The sequence below is a fragment of the Brassica rapa genome, chromosome A10 (genome assembly GCF_000309985.2).
Source record: "Brassica rapa cultivar Chiifu-401-42 chromosome A10, CAAS_Brap_v3.01, whole genome shotgun sequence".
Taxonomy (NCBI): domain Eukaryota; kingdom Viridiplantae; phylum Streptophyta; class Magnoliopsida; order Brassicales; family Brassicaceae; genus Brassica; species Brassica rapa.
Genome location: NC_024804.2, coordinates 17,924,497 through 17,944,279, shown reverse-complemented (window position 1 = coordinate 17,944,279; position 19,783 = coordinate 17,924,497). Strand labels below are relative to the sequence as shown.

The following is a 19,783-nucleotide window of genomic DNA, read 5'->3' as shown; positions in this document are numbered from 1 at the left end:
TATCGTCGCTTTTTTGGCGTAAATCAAGAGATTAACTAATAAAGAATTTTGTTTGGTCAACATGGATTAACTAAAATAAACATATATTCTTGTTTAGCTTCAAGAAAATATTTTCTTGGGGATTTGTTGCAATGAGAGAAGTATTATTTAACTTATAAAAAAGATCTCTTGACTATATGAATTTTTCTTTCAGATAGTTATCATCAGAGCATTTATACATATGTAAATGCACGTTTCGAACCAACCTTCAAGTACTGAAAACGCCATGTTATTGATGTCCGTTGTGGTACTGAAAACTCCATGTTATTTCTCTATATCGTGTCAATCATCATAGCCCCAGCAGATAAGCGACATATAAACATATGAAAGGTGATAATAAGTACATGCAGCCTCAGGTTTTCGGGGCACTTTTCTGCTGTTTCGAAAATCAAGCTGGCATGACATTTTCCTTTTTCATTTGAATATATTTGTAACATATGTATAAATATGGCATGACATATTTTGTTCACTTTACATTGATATATACATATATAAATAGTATATGTTTACATGGTTTTTTTTTTAATCACACGTACTTTAAACCCGTTTCAATCGGCTTCTAAATTTTAAGTATTCCACATTCTTATTGACGCGGTTCGCTACAAATTTTGGTCAGATCGAGTGGGAATCTTTCTACATTCGTTTGTGTTGTATGACATGCTACCCAACATTGTATATGAGTGGGTGACATGTACATTTAGGACCAAACCTAACCGATTTTAGACCAAAAAAAAAACCTAACCGATCTCATTCTAACCAAACATGCGTCATCGGTTAGGTTATTTTCAAACAGAATCTAATCGATCGGAATGAACAAGTTTTCAACCCTGAATATTATACTCCATTCTTTCATGCATATTTTATAAGATAATACTCACGACCTCCATACCCGAATTTAATGTCACGTAACTTACAAGACTATATTACACGTAGCCTTAAGTTATCCACTCAAACTTCAAAGAAAAGTAAGGTTTTAGAAACACATGAGAGAAGAATTGAGCACAAGCAAAAAAAAATTGTGTTTATTGAAATCAATTGAATTTTTGCTGCTTGTTAACTTTAATATATACTTATACGTTTTGTGTCATGTACTCATGTATATCTATAATCTATTTAATTTATGAATCTTTGTATTAAAAGTGCCTCACTAAGAGAGAATATATACAGACTATACAGTTAGCTTCTGGTAAGAATTAAAAGTATATGAAAATATTAATTTACTACTTTTGAAATTATTTTTCATTTCAGTATTTTGTCACATAAAACAAACTGATTAGTACTAGTTAACAATGCAAAATTTCAAACATACACTTAAACATTTTTGACACCTGATAACAATTCCAATCTCTATTTCATAAAAAAACTTTTAAATTTAGATATTATATTAAGTTTAATTACCAATTGTCACATTTTTATAGATTTTCAGGTGTTTTCTCTTAATAATAATAATATAACTAAGAAATTGATAAAGTACCCAATATATTGTTTTATCATTAAAAAGTAAAATCAAAGTAAATATACTTATTGTCATATATAAAATATATATATTTCCCATTTTAACATGTAAAACAAAGGGAAATAATCTATTATTCACAAGGAAACAAAAGATAATAAATAAATTTAGATATGCATGAATATCTAATTAAGTATTATTACGTGGAAAAGATATGCTAGCTCACAGCTAGCAAAAAAAAAAAAGATATGCTAGCTCAAACAAATGTCTACGGTTTTTCCAAGCTTGAAACCGTTATAACTTATATAACCTTTAATTAAAGTTGGGTGTTATTTTGTTAAGGAGACAATTAGATAAATGGGAGGATTCATGGTTTCCACCACCATCACCACCACCACCTAAGAGTTGCGAGATTCAAGCTCCGTTTACAAAACACAGAGTTCCAAAAATAAATAAACCCTAGTTTTCCACCACAAACCTTTGGAGATTACTTTCCTTGACGTGCACGCCTCTTCTCTTTTGTTCCAAAATCTCAAGGTATATATTTTTTCTTCTTTCTTTTCCCATAAAAATAATAATAATTCATGTCTGGATTGATGATAGTCTTAAGGCTTTCTGCCACCTATAGTGTTTTGATATATTGCGTTGTTAGGTAGCTTCAAAGAGCTTTATTTGATTTGTGGATGATGATGGCAACGACGTCTAGTACAGCGAAAAACAAACCGAACAACCAAAACCTCACCAAATCAAGATCTCTTGGTCCAAAGCCAAAGCCGGTTCCATCATCGAACGCAGATGGATCTGGTCAGAAAACAGTTGAGAAGCCTTTGCCTAATTATCTGAAACCAACTGTTAGCTCGAGACCTGACCCGGTCAAGTTCTTGAGGAAGAACAAAGCTGTCGAAGACAATCAGAAGCTTCTTCGTAGACGATCCTTTGATCGTCCTCTTTCGTCTTCATCAACTCATAAGCCTCTCAATACCTCTCCTCAAGCACGCCCACGAGACAGACCCGCGGTTCCAAGAGAGAAGCCTGTCACTGGTCTGCGTTCTACATCTTTCCATGGAAGCAGCAGAGGCGGTCTCAGAGGAAGCACTATGGTGAAATCTCCTCCTGTGGCTTCAAGAGGACCTCCGGGTGTAAAGAAGAGCGGTCTGAGCGGTAACAGTTCTTCCAAGAGCAGAAAGGAAGGTTCTGAGAATGTTCCAAAGAAGTCTTCGGGGAAAGAGATTACCCCGGAATGTTCTCCTCCTGCGCCTGCTCATGAGGATGTAGAAGAGATTGTCAAGGTTGAGATTGATGTACAAGTTTCTGACCACATAGAAGAAGATAAAGATCAGGTTGCACAACCCAATGAATCCACAGAAGAAGAGAAAGGAGAGCTGATCAACGAGGAACAAAAGGAAGAGCAGAAAGAACCAGAGAACATCCAAGAAAACAACAGTGAAGACAAGGAAGTTGTTGAAAAGAGAGTTGATGTTGAGGAGAATAACGAGACAGTTGTTACTCCAGATATGAAAGAAGCTGAGATAGAAGCAGAAGCTAAAGAAGAGGAGAGCGAAGGCAGCAAAGTGAAAGAAGGAACAACAGAGACAAAGAAGGAAGTGGTGAAAGGGAAGAAAGGGTCTCCAACAGCATACAACGATGTAATAGCAAGTAAGATGCAAGAGAGCTCGAGGAAGAACAAGGTCTTGGCTCTCGCTGGAGCCTTTCAAACCGTTATCGACTATGAAACTGCTGCATCTAAGTGATATATATATCGTTTATATCACAGACACAGGACTTTAACCGTGTCTTGTTAGCTTTCCTATGTCAGTGCTTTCATTGTTGTTCTTGTTACTTTTATTTCTTGTTTTTGGCTTAGTATCAAATGTTGAACAAATGCATCATTTGGTTTTGCCTGTCAACATATCAATGCTTTTGAATGAATCATATGGTTTCTGAGATGACAAGAGGATACCCACTGCCTTTGATGGGCCTTGGGCTCTGAACATTAAAGCCCATTTTCAAGAAATGTGTTTTTTCTTTAAAAAGTTTCACGCTGACCACCTGGGGAAGAAAGGTCAAATAAATTTGGTAATATTGATTCCCCGTCTGCCTATCCAGAAAAAAAAATGCTTCTAGATTAAGCTATAATTTTCTGGATATCCTAAATTCACTTTTCTCACGCGGAAACAAAAATCTATTTCCATGGAAGTCATCCTCTATAAATACATCAACAATCAACCTTTCTAAAGCAAAAAGATATTCCATTTGATTTACTTTGACAAAAATAAGAAAGAGCAAGAGGAAGAAGAGGAAACATGTGTTTGGTGTTCGTGTGCGATCAGGACGAGAGGGTGATCGGCAGGTACGCAGCTCCTGGAGCCTGCCCCTACTGCGGCGGGATGGTTCAAACGGTAGACGTAGAAAGCCAGTGGAGATTCTGCTTCGTCCCTCTCTATAACAAATCCAAACGTCGCCTTATTTGCTCCACCTGCGGTAAACGCCTCATCGCCCATTCCTGAACTAAAAACTCTCACCGAGATCTCTCTCTCTCTCTCTCTTTTGTAACTTCTCTATGTAATAATATCTCCAAATTGCTGACTTACCTTACGTAGTTACGTGTTGTTGTCTTTTTAAACGTTTGTAAATTAAAAATTCTCTTTGTGATTTGTATCCATTTGTGTGAATCATGATGAATAAATCAGCTTATAGAAATGAAAAAAACGAGAATGATCACTTGCAAAGCTTGAGCTTCTTGAAGAAAGTAGAGACTTGAGATTTGGGATAAGGCTTTGTTGCTATAACAAATTCATCATCTGAGTTTCCCCTTTAACCTCCAAAGTCACCTTTAACCATAACATAACAAAAAACGCGTTTAATCATCAACGATCGCGTTTTATCGACGATTAGCGTTTTCGTGAAGTATCTTGTGCATAGAATCAATGTGCTGCGGTTCACAATCAAATCGCCGCCACAGACGCGTGGCATCCCTGCGTCACCACGCTCCCGAGTGGCCACGAATCGATCAGATCACGACGAAGCACCACGTACTGTACCACGACATCGTCAGGTTTCTCTGACGAGTTCTCGTCGTTACTGGAGGCATCGACGACGGCACCCATTTCGCCGCTCTGTTGGCTCATGGACGAATCTGTTGTGATCCGACGGGGATGGCCAAACCGGATCGTTGAACGATGCGAGCTAATCCACGGCGCAGGATTGAAGAGTCGGCTGGTGGGGAACGGGATTCGAAACGCAGCCGAGACGACGGCGCTCGCCATATGAAAGGAGGACGCGCATGGGCTTTACTCTTTCTTGGATAACACTTTACTAATGGGCTTCTTGTGACACCAATTTCGAGCCCATTTTTACGCGATTCTTAAATCTTTTATTGACCAAATGTTCGGCTTCAAACTAACGTTGACCCCCTACCATCGTTAACCTGATCATTGCAATTAAACTCAAATTTAGTTTGCTAATTCATTACGATCTGTTTAACTGTTGTTTTTACGCTTTGTTTTAGTGTCTTTTAGAGTGTTTTGAAACCCGACTCAGATCCGGGATCGAACCGGTAAATCCGGATCAATGTAATCTAGTTTAAACTTTAGTAAAATTCCATCGTTTAAAAATTCGGTAAAACCTACAAAAAAGCGTTAAAATCCGGAACCCGACTACTAACTCAACCAATACATAACTTTTAATTATTTTTTCTTGAATTTTTCAGTTACATTATTAGAATATGTTTTGTATTCTAATTAATAAGTTTATTTTTTATTTTTTAAAGAATATAAAAAAGATCATATGATCACGTGGATTATGAATCTATTAACAAAACTAGTTGATGTGATTCAGCATTAGTTTTCTTTTTCTTATCAATAAATTATTACGATTTTATATTTTACTTTTGGTTTATTTTAGATTTAAAGTTTAGTTTTATTATTCACACTAGACATTTAAATACTTATAGATTTTAAGCCTTGATATATTTTTATTATATATCATAACTTATAACTTGTTACAAAATTGTTAAATAGTCGACTTTTTAATATTTTATATGAAATAAAAATAAAAATAAAAATAAACTAAAGATAAATATTTTCTGAATGGTTTTTAAAACATTTCTTATATTTTCAATAGTAATATATTATTATGTAACAAATTATTTAGTTTATTAATCTGTGGTTTGCCAGCGGTTGACCCAATAATCCACTAACCCGATAAATTATCCGGTTAAATATTTGGATCGGGTTTCAAAACACTTTAATCTAATTTTCTTCATTGCAGCATACGCAGAGATTGCAGTAAACATGCCACAATAAAATTGAGCAAATATTTCTTTTCCACCTGAAATCTGAAGCTTTCTCCAAATCATCATCAAAAAGTGAAACCACTAGTCCGCTATAACATATTCCTGTTGTTGGAGATTTTCAGAAATATATTAATAGAGCTTTTATTTTACCTAGTAAACTATATGTTGGATTCATATTCTTCATGAATTTACGCATTTCAAACTTGAAAGTCAAAAGTGGCTGTAAAAAAGGTTAAAAAATCAAACCAAGCTTATCTACAATAGGTCCAGTTCAATTATGTGAGACATAATCTAACCGAGTTGTATATATAAATTTGTATTGTTGGTCCACCATGAAGATATTTCTTAATTTGAAGGTCCTAGTTGAGGTAATTTAATTGTAAATATAAAAATTAAAGTATGATTCATGACATATGAAATTACGGTGATGGTGAGATATTCCGGAGTCGTGTTACCCACTTTGGATTATCTTTCACAAAACCATCCATACAATAACTTTAGAGTCTATTCATTCATCATTTTTTTCTCTGTTGTTCCGGCCCCATTAGTAGTCCTATCACGGGTTAAGGGATTTAGTCTTTATATGTTCCTAAAGCATATAATATTGAAATTTAATGTAGAAAGCTATTGATACAGTTTATGATGGAATTGGGGGAAATTCATTGTCACTATCCACACCAAAAGAAAATAAACACAGTGCATAACAGATTTACTTTAGATCTATCTTTCTGAGTGATTGATTATTGGAACTTATGATTAAGACACTGAAAAGTTCGTTGTCAGAAAAAGAAATGTAAAGAACTCTGACATGGCCCTACTTATAATAAATTATAGAATTTTATTTTAATCTGCTTTAATAATGCAACCAACAGAATGAAATAATAGTAATGGACTTGGAATTGGAGTTATAATAGTAATACAAATGTAAATATATTCTTCTAAAACAGAATTTAAGGTCTAGTTGATATTCAAAACCTATCATATAGCTTGGTTTATGATTTATCAGCGACTCATCGTATGATGATATCTTATACATTATTTTTGGAAAACTTAAAACATATACTGTATGCTACTCTAAGATTCTCGGATGCCATTTGGTAATCATGTTAAGTTTACTCGGATATTATTTTAAAATCTAACTATAATACTATTGACAGTAACTAACCCAGTCGTTCAACTCAAAAATCTTTGTATGCCCCTTCCAATAACCAATTCACAAGTATTAATCATATTCAAATAATATAGTATATTTTATATATCAGCTTAAAACTTTTCAAAACATGCACCCATGTTAATCTTAGTTCTTAGGTGGATTAGTCCATTTGAAAACACACAAAAAGATGGATTAAGTCTAATGAGCTATAATTATATTTTAAAGATTGTAAATCTAGACACATTTGTACAGCAATTCCTCTAATATATACTTTAATGTTGTTCACTTTCTCAAATCCAGCATTATACACACACAAATAAAAGGTAATTATTAGGAATAAAGCTGAAAAGAATGGTCCTGCTTTAATCGAGAGTTAACTAATTAGCTTAATAAACAAATCCGGTATTTAAGGATTCGTGTCACCATCCAATTAATATCTTCCACATTCTTGCCTTTCTCCCAACGCGTTAAAAAAACATTATCCTAATTAATCCTCAACCACCGTCCAGTTTTTGGCGCGAGAGCAAACAAAACACACAAACAGAAGAAACATGTTTGAAAAAGCTACACCACGTGTTAGTCAACTATACTTCCGCGTGGCTGATCACATGCTGTTGATATTTATAACTAGCAACTACGGGACGGGGACAAAAGCCTTCAGCGCCGTTCAGATCGGGGAGGGGTCTCTATAGTCTATACAAAAGAAATGGCTTACCAGTTTTTTTTTTTTAATTTAATAAACTTAAAGACCATTTACTCTAATAATAACTCTGATTATTATTTTGTTAGTGTACTGTAGCTTGTAAATTTTATATTCCATTATTTAATTTAGTAATATAGAAATGGGATTGATAATTCGTGGACAACTAATTTTGTGCCAATACAGTTGTTGTCCGCTCCATTTAGTACTGATAATTGGGTTTTATTCATTTTTAATGCATAGTGGCGTCCGTTTTTCTTTTCCTCTTTTCACAAGATTCAAATAATTGATCAAACTTCCCAACTGAAATTGAACTGAAGAAGAATATAAGTTTAAGATTAGAATAATTTAATAACAAGTATTATAGTATGTTCGTTACATTTTGGTACATGTGCTACTATAGCTTCGATAGTCATAAAACATGAATGTCCTGACCCAATTCGAATCTTTGTGTGTGTTTTCGTCAAACATTGACATTCTATAAACTATGTAGAACCACATGGTAAATGGAAAGAGGCAAAATAGAGAAAAAAAGCAGAGTTATTCTGCATGGAGCCTTCAAAGGCCAACTAAAATAAAGCTATCACAAAATTGTTATCTAAAAGAGTTATTTTCGTAATCATCAAACTCATCCGTCTTATTTTCTGAAAGCGTAACATTAGAGATAACACTCATCTAATCTAGGTATAAAGAAAAGATGATCGACAAGCACATGCATGCAACCCTAGTTTGTGTTATAATGACGTCAGTGTATTACTACCGTATGTTGCATGGTGACCAAAGAAAACAATTATTGACGCCAGTTCTTCTTGTCACTCTCTCATACTTTAAAAAAGGTGTGTCCTTAAATTCATGGGAGCATTACGTCACCGCTTCGCCTTGTGAATAGCTCTGTCAAATCTATGACGGATAAAAAAAACAGAAGGACATTTAAGCGAGAAGTAGAATTCAGTGTCATTCTCAACTGGGATTGGGTCTCAGAAAGTAAACGAACGTGCAGACTGCAGAGAGAAAAGAGAAGAAAGAGTCTGGGCCATTAGAATAGTCCTCCCTGCCAATATAATATACATTGACCTCTCTGTACTCTTGAGGGTAGCACATGCTCCTCCTCTTTCTCCTTCCATTTTTTTTTTTCGTTTCTCAACTCTTCTCCGTAAAATAGCATTTGTTTTTGTTTTTAACTCCTATCTTTCACAATTCACATGCCATTTCTCTTTCTTCATTGGTTAATCTGTTCCCAATGCTCATTTGAAGTTTATTTACTCTCTTCTCCCAAAGACGACAGAGGACGACTCTCTTCAGATCTACTCACTGTTCATTACCCTTTCATCATCTGTTGATTTTCCGGTGACCGGAACCATATAAGGTAAGCTTCTGATCCAATCCCTTCCAATTGTTTCTTTCCCCCCTGCTTCTCATTTGTATCAAATTGTTTTTTTCTTTCTTCTTCTTTTTTTTTCTATCTTTCTGCTTTCCTCATTGACTCCCTCCAGTTCATGATTTCGCTGATATATTTATTTATGATCCAAATCTTCTCCAGACTGTTTTTTTATCATTTCTCAAAAAGTTTCATCCGGTTAACTTTGATTTTTAGATTTTTGTTTCGGTTTGTCAAGTTCGACTTGGTCTAGAATTGTTTCCATCTCCATGTAACCGTAATTTGAAATTTCCCGCGAATGTTTAATCCCATAACTGGTCCACACTACAACCTTTTTTTTTAAGTCTTTTTCAAAATTCGATTTAGTTACTTATTATTTACAGATCATGATTCTGAACTGAAGATGATCAATTGTCCTGACTTCTAATATCTGTGTCTGAACTGTGACTATCTTTATACACGTTTCTTGGTCAGATCAAGATTCTGGTTGATTTAGAGTGTTTTGTTTCTTGTATAAAGGAGGAACTCTGATTAAATGGTCTGCGAGATGGAGACTGATCAAATCGAAGAGATGGACGTCGAAGTCTTGTCTTCCATGTGGCCCGATGATGTCGGAACCCAAGCAGACAACCAGTTCAACGTAGAGAAACCCGCAGGGGATTCAGACACCTTGAAAGAAGTAGACATCGCCGAGAAACGAACCATGGCTGATCTAAAACGTTTACCCGAACTCCTGAACACCACCGACCAAGGCTCCTCACAACTCACCAACCTCGTGAGACAATGGGAGTACATGCAAGACCACGCGGTTAGGCTTCTAAGAGAAGAGCTCAAGATCCTCACCAGACAGAGAGAAGAAGCTGAGGCCAAGGAGCTTAAGATCATAGAGGAGCATAACTTCGAGACCGAAGAGCCTGAGAACGTCCCCGTTTTGGATGAGACCAGCCATCTTTTCCGCAGGTTTAGGCAGAAGAAACGCGACGAGCTGGTGGACAGCAAGAGGGTTGTGATCGATGAGGAGTTCGACACGGTTGCGTATTGGAAACAGAAGGCGTTGAGTTTGGAGAAGATGCTTGAAGCGAGTACCGAGAGAGAGAGGAGGTTGATTGAGAAGCTGAACGAGAGTTTGAAGACTATGGAGAGTCACTCAGCACCGGTGGAAGAGCTGACTCAGAATCTTAAGAGAGCTGAAGGGTTCTTGCATTTCATACTTCAGAATGCACCTATTGTTATGGGTCATCAGGATAAAGATCTACGTTACTTGTTCATCTACAACAAGTTTCCTTCGTTACGAGAACAGGTAAGAGCAATGTTTAAGAAATTCATTAGACGGTAACTAGATGTTTTATAGCGAACAGTGACTAGAGGGATGATTCGAGGTTTACATGAGGCTTAGGCGTTAGTAAGAGAATCCTGTTTCTTCTTTGTTCTGTTAGATCACTGATCATTCTAATGAACGTGTGTTTCTTACTAATGTGTCAGGACATTTTGGGCAAAACAGACGTGGAGATATTCCACGGAGGTGGAGTTAAAGAGTCTGAAGATTTCAAGAGAGAGGTTCTTGAAAAAGGAAAAGCTTCAAAGAGAGAGATCACATTCGAGACAGAGTTATTCGGATCAAAGACGTTTTTGATATACGTTGAGCCTGTTTACAACAAAGCTCGCGAGAAAATCGGTATAAACTACATGGGAATGGAAGTAACTGATCAGGTAAGGAAAAGAGAAAAAATGGCTAAGCTCAGGGAAGACAACGCGGTGAGAAAAGCGATGGAATCAGAACTGACCAAGACCATTCACATCACAGAGGAGACTATGAGAGCTAAGCAAATGCTGGCGACAATGTCTCATGAGATAAGATCACCGTTGTCAGGAGTGGTGGGAATGGCTGAGATACTTTCTACTACAAAGCTGGATAAAGAGCAAAGACAGTTGTTGAATGTCATGATCTCTTCTGGTGATTTGGTGCTTCAGCTGATTAATGATATTCTTGATCTCTCCAAGGTTGAATCAGGTAAGATAGTATTGTGATCTTGTTGTCTGGTCATGTATTCAAGATTGTTAATAACCATAATAGTAAAGATTTTAATATTTTTTTTCACAAATTTAGAAGTCTACCTACGCATTCTTCAAAATTTTGTGGGTCATATGCCAATGTTTAACTGGCCTATGTCCAGGACCGATCATGTTAATGACATATGTTTCTGTGTGTTGTTTGTAGGTGTGATGAAGTTAGAAGCTACAAAGTTTAGGCCAAGAGAAGTGGTGAAGCATGTGCTTCAGACAGCTGCTGCATCGCTGAAGAAAGATTTGACGTTAGAAGGAAACATTGCAGATGAAGTTCCTATATTGGTTAGTACACAAACAACACATTGTTCCAAGTGGCAAAGTCATTGTAATCTTAACTTTATTCTTTTTTCATGTTCAGGTGGTTGGAGATGTTCTAAGGATCCGGCAGATTCTCACCAACCTGATCAGCAATGCTATCAAATTTACACATCGAGGAAAGGTTGGGATCAAACTCAAAGTGATATCACAACCATCCTTTGCTAGTGATAAAGAACAAAACGAGACTTCGGTTTGGATTTGCTGTGACGTTTATGACACTGGAATTGGAATCCCAGGTACGAAAGCTTTGTTCAAGAACATCAAAACATAGAAACTCCAGCTAAGCTTTGTTCATAATGCAGAGAACGCTCTCCCTTGTTTGTTCAAGAAGTACATGCAAGCAAGCGCTGATCATGCTCGCAAATACGGTGGAACTGGTCTCGGTCTCGCCATTTGTAAACAGCTGGTTGAGCTAATGGGAGGTCAACTCACAGTGACAAGCCAAGTCAACTTAGGTTCAACGTTCACGTTCGTATTACCATACAAAGTTGCAACACCAGATGATCATTCAGATGATCAAGATGAGTTCTCTGACATGGTTGATCATCATCAACCAGAGCCAGACGACACAACCGAAGGATACTTCCAGTTTAAACCCCTTCTAGGATCTATATATTCCAATGGCGGACCGGTCATGGGCAATAACTTCTTACCTCACAAAGCTATGCTCACTAGTCCTATTAAGCTCATCAACGGTTCTGTCGCCGATCCTTCTAACAGCAGTGGACAAAGCCAGACGGTTCAGGTTGAAAATGGTGGTTATATGGATGAATCTGAGTCGGCTCATCAATATGGCAATGGGAATGGTCATCGATGTTCCTCCAAGGAAAGTGAATCTTGTAGCAGTTCACAAGCTAGCTCAGAAATGGAGTCAGAGCTCACAGTTTCATCTCCTAGGGAAGAGGAAAAAACTGAGACGGAGGTCAAAGAGACATCACAGCCAAAGATTTTGCTTGTGGAAGATAACAAAATCAACATCATGGTTGCCAAGTCGATGATGAAGCAACTAGGCTATACCATGGACATTGCCAATAACGGAGTTGAAGCCATAAACGCTGTTAAAGACACTAGCTACGACTTGGTACTCATGGTAAGTCAACTTGTAAGTTCACTTAATTTGAAAAAAAGGCTTATAAAAGAATTTTGGGGTTCACAGGATGTGTGCATGCCAGTTATGGATGGTTTAAAAGCTACAAGACTGATCCGTTCATACGAAGAATCTGGGAACTGGGATGCTGCAATAGAAGCAGGAGTTGATATAAAGACATCAGAGAGTGAGCAAGGCTGTGAGCGTTCCACTGACCGGCTGCCTATAGTCGCTATGACCGCTAATACATTAGCAGAGAGCTCAGAAGAATGTTATGCAAATGGTATGGACTCTTTTATTTCTAAACCTGTAACGTTGCAAAAACTTAAAGAGTGTCTACAACAGTATCTCCAGTGAGATTTTCAAAGTTTGTATATAAAAATGTGATATAGGAAAAAGTTTTGGAGAGCTATACAAAAGTAGCTTTGCTCTCTTAGGGATTGTACAGTTATCAATAAAAAAAGAGTTTGTCTTTCTTTATTTATTTGTGGGAAGTTCATGGGGAGACAAAACAAAACACTCTTTGTGCCTTAGTGTTGATGGCAAGACAAAACATACTTCAAAACGTGACTTATCTTGATTTCTGTTGGCTGTAACGTTGTATACCATGAACATCGACAATCCCTGGAGGGAACACTGGATCAGTAGCCGCTCTAACCGCAACTTTGGCAACTGATTCAACGTTCACCGGAGGTGTGAACAAAGGTCCGACTAATGGGAGCTGGTTCAGTGGTTTTGCTTGTTGAAGAACCTAGAGAAAGCCACAAACGTTATGAATAAAGAGATTGCTTTTTGAGAGATAACGAGGGAAGCAAAGCTCTTTACCATCTCCATGGGTGAACCAAAGACTCCCAATGGGATCTTCATGTTCCCAACGCTGCGAGTTCCGTATATAAAACCAGGCCTCAAGATTATCCCTGCACAACATTAACCAAAATCTTAATTGTGATTCAGAGAGAATTTTCTAATTGTAATCATGAAAGCTTTACCTCCATAAGCAAATCTTGTGAGCAGCTCAGTCTCAGCAGCACGCTGTAAGAATCAAAAGAAAAAAAAAAGTCTCAAGACAACAATGAACACTTAATCAAAAAGGACTATGTGCAAAAGTTGTTTGATGATACCTTTCCTTCATAGTAACCGCTCAACAAGTACTTAGCTAGTCCGAAATCAGCAGCGGATATATAGACAAATCTTTTGACACCTTTCTCTGAAGCAGCTCTAATTGCGTTGATGTTTGCAGTCCCATTAATCTTATACATATACGAGTTTGAACCAAAACCACCAACACAAGAGATCTGCAATGATTCACAAGCATAGCTGAATAAGCCAAAAAAAAAAAAATCATCAAATTTTCTACATTGTTGGAGTAAAAAAAAACATACCACAGAAGTCACTCCATCAAGAGCATCTTTCAATAAATCAGATGATAGAAGGTTTCCTAGGGGAAAAAAGGGTAAAATTATAATAAGAAAATAAACATAAAATTAAATATTACATGTTGAGGTTAGGATCTAACAAGTTACCTTGATGCCATGTAACTCTGGTAGCCCATGGCTCTTGTAAAGACGACCTACCTGATCTATAACACCCATACATCAACATCTGACATAAATCAACATCTAACATAGACAGAGTACTACTACCTGCTAAGGCTAGAGACAGATAAGCCGCGATCTAAAGCTTCTTTACAGACGTGTGATCCCACAAACCCATTTCCACCAAGGACAAGCAGCTGACAGGAACGAAACAAAGATACTTTAATGAACATCATTGCAATGTGAGATTCCCCCCACAGAAACTGAATAAAGGTTGTACCTTTTCAGTTAGAGGTGGTGGGACATGAACAGTCTCTGCTTCTTCCACATTGAAAGGCTCGTCGATTTTGTTGGAGTCGGTAGAGAGATACCTCCCGCCGGTGGATGATGCAGAAACGAACCTAAACGCAACGTAAAGACGATTATTTGGAATCGATTGAGGTGCGAATTAAGGAGGAGAGAGAGCACTCACCGTGTCTGGGGAACAGAGGATTTGTGACGGATCAAACGCGTAACGATCGTCCTCATTTTTGGAGAGAGAGAAGAGCAAATTCGACGCAGAGATGATTAAGCAAAAAGTTTTCCTTTTTATCTTTAAGAGAAGAGAGTCCGGTGGCGATGGAGACGGAGAAGTAAACAGAGCTTAATGTCGGAAACAGAGAACACGTCGCCTCTTCATAACCTTCCACGTAGACCCAAACCCTGACCCGAGGACCCGAACCCATGAGAAGCCTCGAGAGTCGGGCGTGGCATTTAATATCTTTGGATAGTACATTGGGCCAAGATTTATTGGGCTTTTACATTTTAACAAAATGGGCTGAGAGATATATAAAAATCCTCATTTGATGTAAGATGTACAGATGTAATGAAAACTTCTTTTTACACAGATGAATGTGTGCAATGCATATTCACTTTCCACAGCCTATGTTTTATATTATTTTGGCAAGTGAGGTAGATGATGCCTTAATCCCCACGAAATAGCTTTTCTTCTCAAGAATTTGGAGGCCACGCAAATTTGACTATCCTTTTTATTCAATTTGCTTTTCACCTTTAAGACTTTAGCTAATTAACTAACTTTTTATATTGCATATATCATATATGGAAGCATCTTTTCTGAAAAGGATGATCAGCTAATGTGCGTATATATAAAATTACATTCATAAACTGAAACAAAAGATGGCCCCATGATATACGCAGCTTCTTCGTCTTTACCATAAAAGTTCACACGTTATATCCACAACATCTAACATCACGTAAGATTCATAATGATTGCATGTAGGCCTTTAAAGAAGCTTGGCTGAAATTCACTTTATATGTTCACATGTGATGTAATTGTATAAATTAATAATTTGAGGAAAAGTTGCATAGAGATCTCCTTGATCAAAGAAACAGAAGAAACTCAGAATTTTCCATAGTGGATATACCTTTATAACTTTTGCTACCTATCCGCACTGTGGTACGTTATCATAATTTTATTATTAGTAATTACCGCGTGGAGTAGTACTTAAAAGTGAATCCGAATATATTTATGTCAATATTATATAAGTAAGCATGAATATATCTTAAATACTCATGCATCTCACTACGCATTGCTTTTTCGAATAATGTCTATAAATAAGAGCGTTACACGCTAACTACCCAACACACACCAAACACAACACAAGTCTTTGTTGATGATGATGGGAGACACGATGGGCACATTTGGTTCAAGCATGGCAAGTTTGTTCTTTTTCTGGGCAACTTTTCAACAAATATTCCCTGAACACCTCAAGATCGCAATCAAAGAGGTCTACGGCGTTCTCCATGACATCGATCGCCTCTCTTCTCTCTTCGTCTCTATCGGGTTCCAGTTCATCCCTCGTTCTCAGAACAGGGAAACTGATTTCTTAGCAAAACAGGCCCTTCAGGCCCATGACTGTTTAATTTCCTCTGTTTAAAATCTGCCTACGGGCCAACTCCTTTCTTTCCGTTTTTTAATATGATAACCGTTGTTCAAAAAAAAAAGAGTTCCTTTTGTCTACAATCCAACAACTCTCATTTGTCCAAAGATTCTCCGACCGTGTCATCAACTTCTTCTCTCCTTACGTTGTCATCAGTTTCCCAGAGTACGAAGAGTACCGTTTCAACCACGCTTTCGCAGCCATCGACACTTACCTTGGGGCCAAAGCAATCGGTAAAGCTCATAAGATTAGGGCAAGTCAGGTCAAAGAGAGCAAAGGCCTAGTTTTGAAACGTGACGAGGCTAAAGTCAGAGACGTGTACGAAGGAGTTAATGTCTGGTGGGAGATTGTTACTGCTACCGATGGAGACAGAACACACAAGCTTACTTTCCATAGACGTGGGTTGGAGATTGTAACCGGATCTTACATCAACTACGTGATGGAAGAAGGGAAATCAATCGAGGCCAAGAACAAGAAGATGAAGCTGTTCACCAATAACCCTAGTTTGAACTGGGATACTAGCAAGAAGAGCTTGTGGAGACACATTGATTTCGAGCACCCGGCGAGTTTTCAGACACTGGCTATGGATCCTGTCAAGAAAGAAGAAATTCTAAACGATCTTGAGGCGTTTAGAAATGGGAAAGAGTATTACAAAAAGATTGGGAAAGCTTGGAAAAGGGGTTACCTATTACATGGACCACCAGGGACTGGTAAGTCCACAATGATCGCGGCGATGGCGAATCATTTGAACTATAACATCTATGATCTCGAACTCACGGCTATTCAGAACAACTCTGAGTTGAGGAAACTTCTTACCGCAACATCGAGCAGGTCGATTATTGTGATCGAAGATATTGACTGTTCTGTAGACCTAACGGGCAAGAGAAGGAAGAGAGACGGTGACTTGAGTGTCAAGAAAGATGGAGAACAAGGCAAAGAAGATCAAAACCAAAGCAGAGTCACACTCTCTGGTCTTTTGAACTTCATAGATGGGATATGGTCGGCTTGTGGACAAGAGAGGATTATTATTTTCACGACGAATCATATCGAGAAACTAGACCCGGCTTTGATCAGGAGAGGAAGGATGGATATGCACATTGAGCTGTCTTATTGTGGTTTCGAGGCGTTCAAGGTTCTTGCTAAGAACTACTTGGACGTTGATTCTCATCCTCTGTTTGGTGAAATCGAGTCTTTGCTGAAGGAAACAAAGATCGCTCCGGCTGATGTTGCAGAGAAACTGATGGCCAAGAATCATAAAGTAGATGTCGATGGATCCTTGAAAGACTTGGTTGAGAGTTTGGAGAAGAGGAAGAAGCAACAGAGAGATCACGGTGATGATCACAAGAAGAAGCTAAGTGGCAAGAAACTCAGAATATTTCGCGAATTGTTTTAGGATAATGTCTGATTATATCTTTTTTCTTTTGAAACCTTTTTTTTTTCTTCTCTTTGAACCTGTGTGAATGTGATATATGAGTGTAAGAATTTCTGTTCGATCATAATAATAACTTACATTTGTTTTCTTTTTGGAAGATAAGAGTTAAATTTATTTAGCAAATGTATTATTATAGTAGGTGTTTTCATGCACCATGTGCATCAATAAAAAAATTAAATTGAAATTATATTTAAAAATAAAATTTTATTAATAATGTATTTTTTATTATTTTCTTATCAATATTTTAATGTAAATTTGATTTAATTAAACATGAAATATAGTTAAAAATAATTTATTATTCGTAACTTATATTATGAATGCATATATATATATATATATAATCTTAGATAGATTTTATTTATTTATTTATTTTGGTTAAATATATTAAATCAACTTGAAGAAAATTGATATAAAATTGTATAATTATCAAAAATTAAAATTAAACAGTATTTCTAAAATTTCTAAATATATAAGGAAACTAATGATTTAATGATTAAAATTTATAATGTTTTAAGCAAAATTGTAGAAATTATAAAAAAAATATAATTGAATAATATTTCAAAAATTATAATTTCATATTAGAATATATTTATTTTAGTAATGATGTATGAGTTATTATTGTTGACAAAAAGATATGAGTTATTGTCATATTATAAAAAATTTACCAAAAATATAAATCAACATTAAATGTAATGTATGAGTTATTATCATATTATAAAAGATTTACTAAAAATATAAATCAATAATTAATGTAATTTATAATGTCATATTTTAGCAATAAGCCTTGTCATCAATTTTAATTGTCATATCACATTTTTTTTTATGAAAACAATTGTAAAAAGAACATGTGTCAAATCACTTCTCAAATAATGTCTAGTGGATATTATTATTGTAATTTTGAAGAAATTTGGTGATGTTCAGTTAAAATTAGTTGTAACAAAAAAAAATTAAAATTTGTGATTGACCTAATGAATAGACATCTTTATATCAATTAATATAAAATTTATGTCTTCATATTGTATTTTTGTAGACGAGTCTCGTAATCTTGGTCCGGCTCTGATTGTGGTTAGGTTTTTTATTACAACATAGATGCCTTTACTCCCACAAACTACGAAGTTTATGTTTCTTTGAAATGTATGTTGCTGGCTCTTTGTGCTTGCGAGATATATATTCATATCAGTCAAGTAAATTTTGTATAATTTGGTAAGTATAATGGATGTGTTTGCGGTATTATAAATGAAAAATTAGACTTGCTATCGGAAACTTATGGACCAAATAGGTGTGATGAGCGATTTTGAAGTTTGTCTTCTAAGGTGTGGAAATCTCCGCCAGCTATATCGCAATTACACAAAGAGTGTGACAAAAATACTTGTCTTAGACCTATTTATCATAGAAACACCGTAGCCCGCTGGTTAAAGTTTAAAAGTTTCTATATCCAAGTCTGAAGATCTAATCCCTGACTATACAATTTTTTACAGATTACATAAAATTCAGGTTTCAAATTCTGGAGAAAGCAATTTATTAAACAATTATGTAGACTATGAAAGAAATACTTACAAATGATCTTTAACATTGTGCAAGTAAATCTGGTCAGACGTGGATTTCCATACGCGGCTCAGGTGATGCAATTATGCGTAAGTAGGCAGGTGGTATTGTCAGTTATTGAATCGTCTATGTAATCTTTCTTATATTATAATTGTAATATCATAATAAACCAGCGTTAAAAAAAAATCCTATCTATCTAGTTTCTCTATTTTTTAATCGTTGTCATTTTTGTTTTGTCATGTTATTAGAAAACTGAAGTTGGTAAAAAAAAAGAGAAATGATTCTTTCATTAACCAACCTCAGTGACATGTCTTTGAAATTATATTAATCATATTCTTAAACTTCATTGATATACATTTTTGATATTAAAAGGATATCCTCTTAATCAAATAATAATAAGCATTATTATATGAAAGCTACATAGACTAAAATATAAGAAAGGAACATTAGAATTATCAGATCTTCCTTTTGTTCTTGAATATTATTGGATTTAACCTTTATGTAGAAAATGTAATTTTACATAACTATTTTAAAATATAATCTTAAATATTATGGGAGCATTTCTGCATTAACATAGGAGGAAAAGGATTGACAGGAAGTAGTTCTAAACAGTCGGGTACAGCTCCCAAAAAAAGTCTACAACAATAAGGAGTTATCGTACCAATTTTACCAGTCAATATAGACTGAGTGATCCCTTCAAAACATCCCGAAATATTTTTCAATGTTGATAGGCATTGGGTCACGTTAGGCCAAAACGAAGGTAATTGAGCATTCACAGAATTTGCAAAGCATATAACCGATAGGAGAAAAAATACACTCTTCATAGACATGATGTGGGGAAG

At 36.0% G+C, this 19,783-nt stretch overlaps 5 protein-coding genes and 1 non-coding gene across 8 annotated transcripts; 4 read left to right on the top strand and 2 right to left on the bottom strand.

The window, feature by feature from the left end:
* Window positions 1-436: 436 nt before the first annotated feature.
* LOC103846785 lies at window positions 437-4,005 on the top strand. 2 transcript variants are annotated; one of them, XM_018655436.2, is made up of 2 exons: window positions 437-2,029; window positions 2,149-4,005. In XM_018655436.2, exon 2 carries the CDS (start codon window positions 2,176-2,178, stop codon window positions 3,241-3,243), a length of 1,068 nt encoding a protein of 355 aa, XP_018510952.1. In that variant the 5' UTR covers window positions 437-2,029; window positions 2,149-2,175; the 3' UTR covers window positions 3,244-4,005. The 2 variants fall into 2 exon arrangements, with proteins under 2 accessions (XP_018510952.1, XP_009122033.1); XM_009123785.3 differs by having other exon boundaries at window positions 2,145-4,005.
* Window positions 3,608-4,005, top strand: LOC103846784. The gene has a single exon (XM_009123784.3). The coding sequence runs from the start codon at window positions 3,796-3,798 to the stop codon at window positions 3,997-3,999; it is 204 nt and encodes a 67-aa protein (XP_009122032.1). The 5' UTR covers window positions 3,608-3,795; the 3' UTR covers window positions 4,000-4,005.
* LOC103847552 lies at window positions 3,755-4,804 on the bottom strand. The gene is made up of 2 exons (XR_004452320.1): window positions 4,407-4,804; window positions 3,755-4,326 (listed from the first exon to the last, which is right to left on the bottom strand). It is a non-coding gene; the product is annotated as a putative peptidyl-tRNA hydrolase PTRHD1 (transcript).
* Window positions 4,805-9,494: 4,690 nt separating this feature from the next.
* On the top strand, window positions 9,495-13,205 carry LOC103846782 (histidine kinase 5). Of its 2 annotated transcripts, XM_033281733.1 has the most exons (6): window positions 9,495-10,317; window positions 10,500-11,028; window positions 11,236-11,366; window positions 11,443-11,638; window positions 11,705-12,492; window positions 12,559-13,205. In XM_033281733.1, exons 1-6 carry the CDS (start codon window positions 9,553-9,555, stop codon window positions 12,844-12,846), a joined length of 2,697 nt encoding a protein of 898 aa, XP_033137624.1. In that variant the 5' UTR covers window positions 9,495-9,552; the 3' UTR covers window positions 12,847-13,205. The 2 variants fall into 2 exon arrangements, with proteins under 2 accessions (XP_033137624.1, XP_033137622.1); XM_033281731.1 differs by having other exon boundaries at window positions 11,705-13,205.
* On the bottom strand, window positions 12,792-14,753 carry LOC103846783 (uncharacterized protein At1g32220, chloroplastic). Its single transcript, XM_009123783.3, has 9 exons — window positions 14,497-14,753; window positions 14,305-14,425; window positions 14,133-14,221; window positions 14,013-14,068; window positions 13,872-13,927; window positions 13,611-13,784; window positions 13,479-13,521; window positions 13,315-13,406; window positions 12,792-13,240 (listed from the first exon to the last, which is right to left on the bottom strand). Exons 1-9 carry the CDS (start codon window positions 14,550-14,552, stop codon window positions 13,061-13,063), a joined length of 867 nt encoding a protein of 288 aa, XP_009122031.1. The 5' UTR covers window positions 14,553-14,753; the 3' UTR covers window positions 12,792-13,060.
* A 241-nt stretch (window positions 14,754-14,994) lies between these two features.
* On the top strand, window positions 14,995-17,486 carry LOC103846781 (AAA-ATPase At3g28600-like). The gene is made up of 2 exons (XM_009123780.2): window positions 14,995-15,811; window positions 16,032-17,486. The coding sequence occupies exons 1-2, from the start codon at window positions 15,698-15,700 to the stop codon at window positions 17,355-17,357; spliced, it is 1,440 nt and encodes a 479-aa protein (XP_009122028.1). The 5' UTR covers window positions 14,995-15,697; the 3' UTR covers window positions 17,358-17,486.
* The last annotated feature ends 2,297 nt before the right edge of the window (window positions 17,487-19,783 follow it).

Excerpts from the sequence above, each read along its gene's own strand:
- LOC103846785 (XM_018655436.2), top strand. The coding sequence starts at position 2,176 with ATGATGATGGCAACGACGTCTAGTACAGCGAAAAACAAACCGAACAAC.
- LOC103846784 (XM_009123784.3), top strand. The coding sequence starts at position 3,796 with ATGTGTTTGGTGTTCGTGTGCGATCAGGACGAGAGGGTGATCGGCAGG.
- LOC103846782 (XM_033281731.1), top strand. The coding sequence starts at position 9,553 with ATGGTCTGCGAGATGGAGACTGATCAAATCGAAGAGATGGACGTCGAA. Across the intron at positions 11,367-11,442 it reads CAGATGAAGTTCCTATATTG|GTGGTTGGAGATGTTCTAAG; the intron begins GTTAGTACACAA and ends TTTCATGTTCAG. Across the intron at positions 11,639-11,704 it reads CACTGGAATTGGAATCCCAG|AGAACGCTCTCCCTTGTTTG; the intron begins GTACGAAAGCTT and ends TTCATAATGCAG.
- LOC103846783 (XM_009123783.3), bottom strand. The coding sequence starts at position 14,552 with ATGAGGACGATCGTTACGCGTTTGATCCGTCACAAATCCTCTGTTCCC. Across the intron at positions 14,222-14,304 it reads CACCACCTCTAACTGAAAAG|CTGCTTGTCCTTGGTGGAAA; the intron begins GTACAACCTTTA and ends CGTTCCTGTCAG. Across the intron at positions 13,407-13,478 it reads CACAAGATTTGCTTATGGAG|GGATAATCTTGAGGCCTGGT; the intron begins GTAAAGCTTTCA and ends AATGTTGTGCAG.
- LOC103846781 (XM_009123780.2), top strand. The coding sequence starts at position 15,698 with ATGATGATGGGAGACACGATGGGCACATTTGGTTCAAGCATGGCAAGT. Across the intron at positions 15,812-16,031 it reads TCAAGATCGCAATCAAAGAG|TTCCTTTTGTCTACAATCCA; the intron begins GTCTACGGCGTT and ends AAAAAAAAAGAG.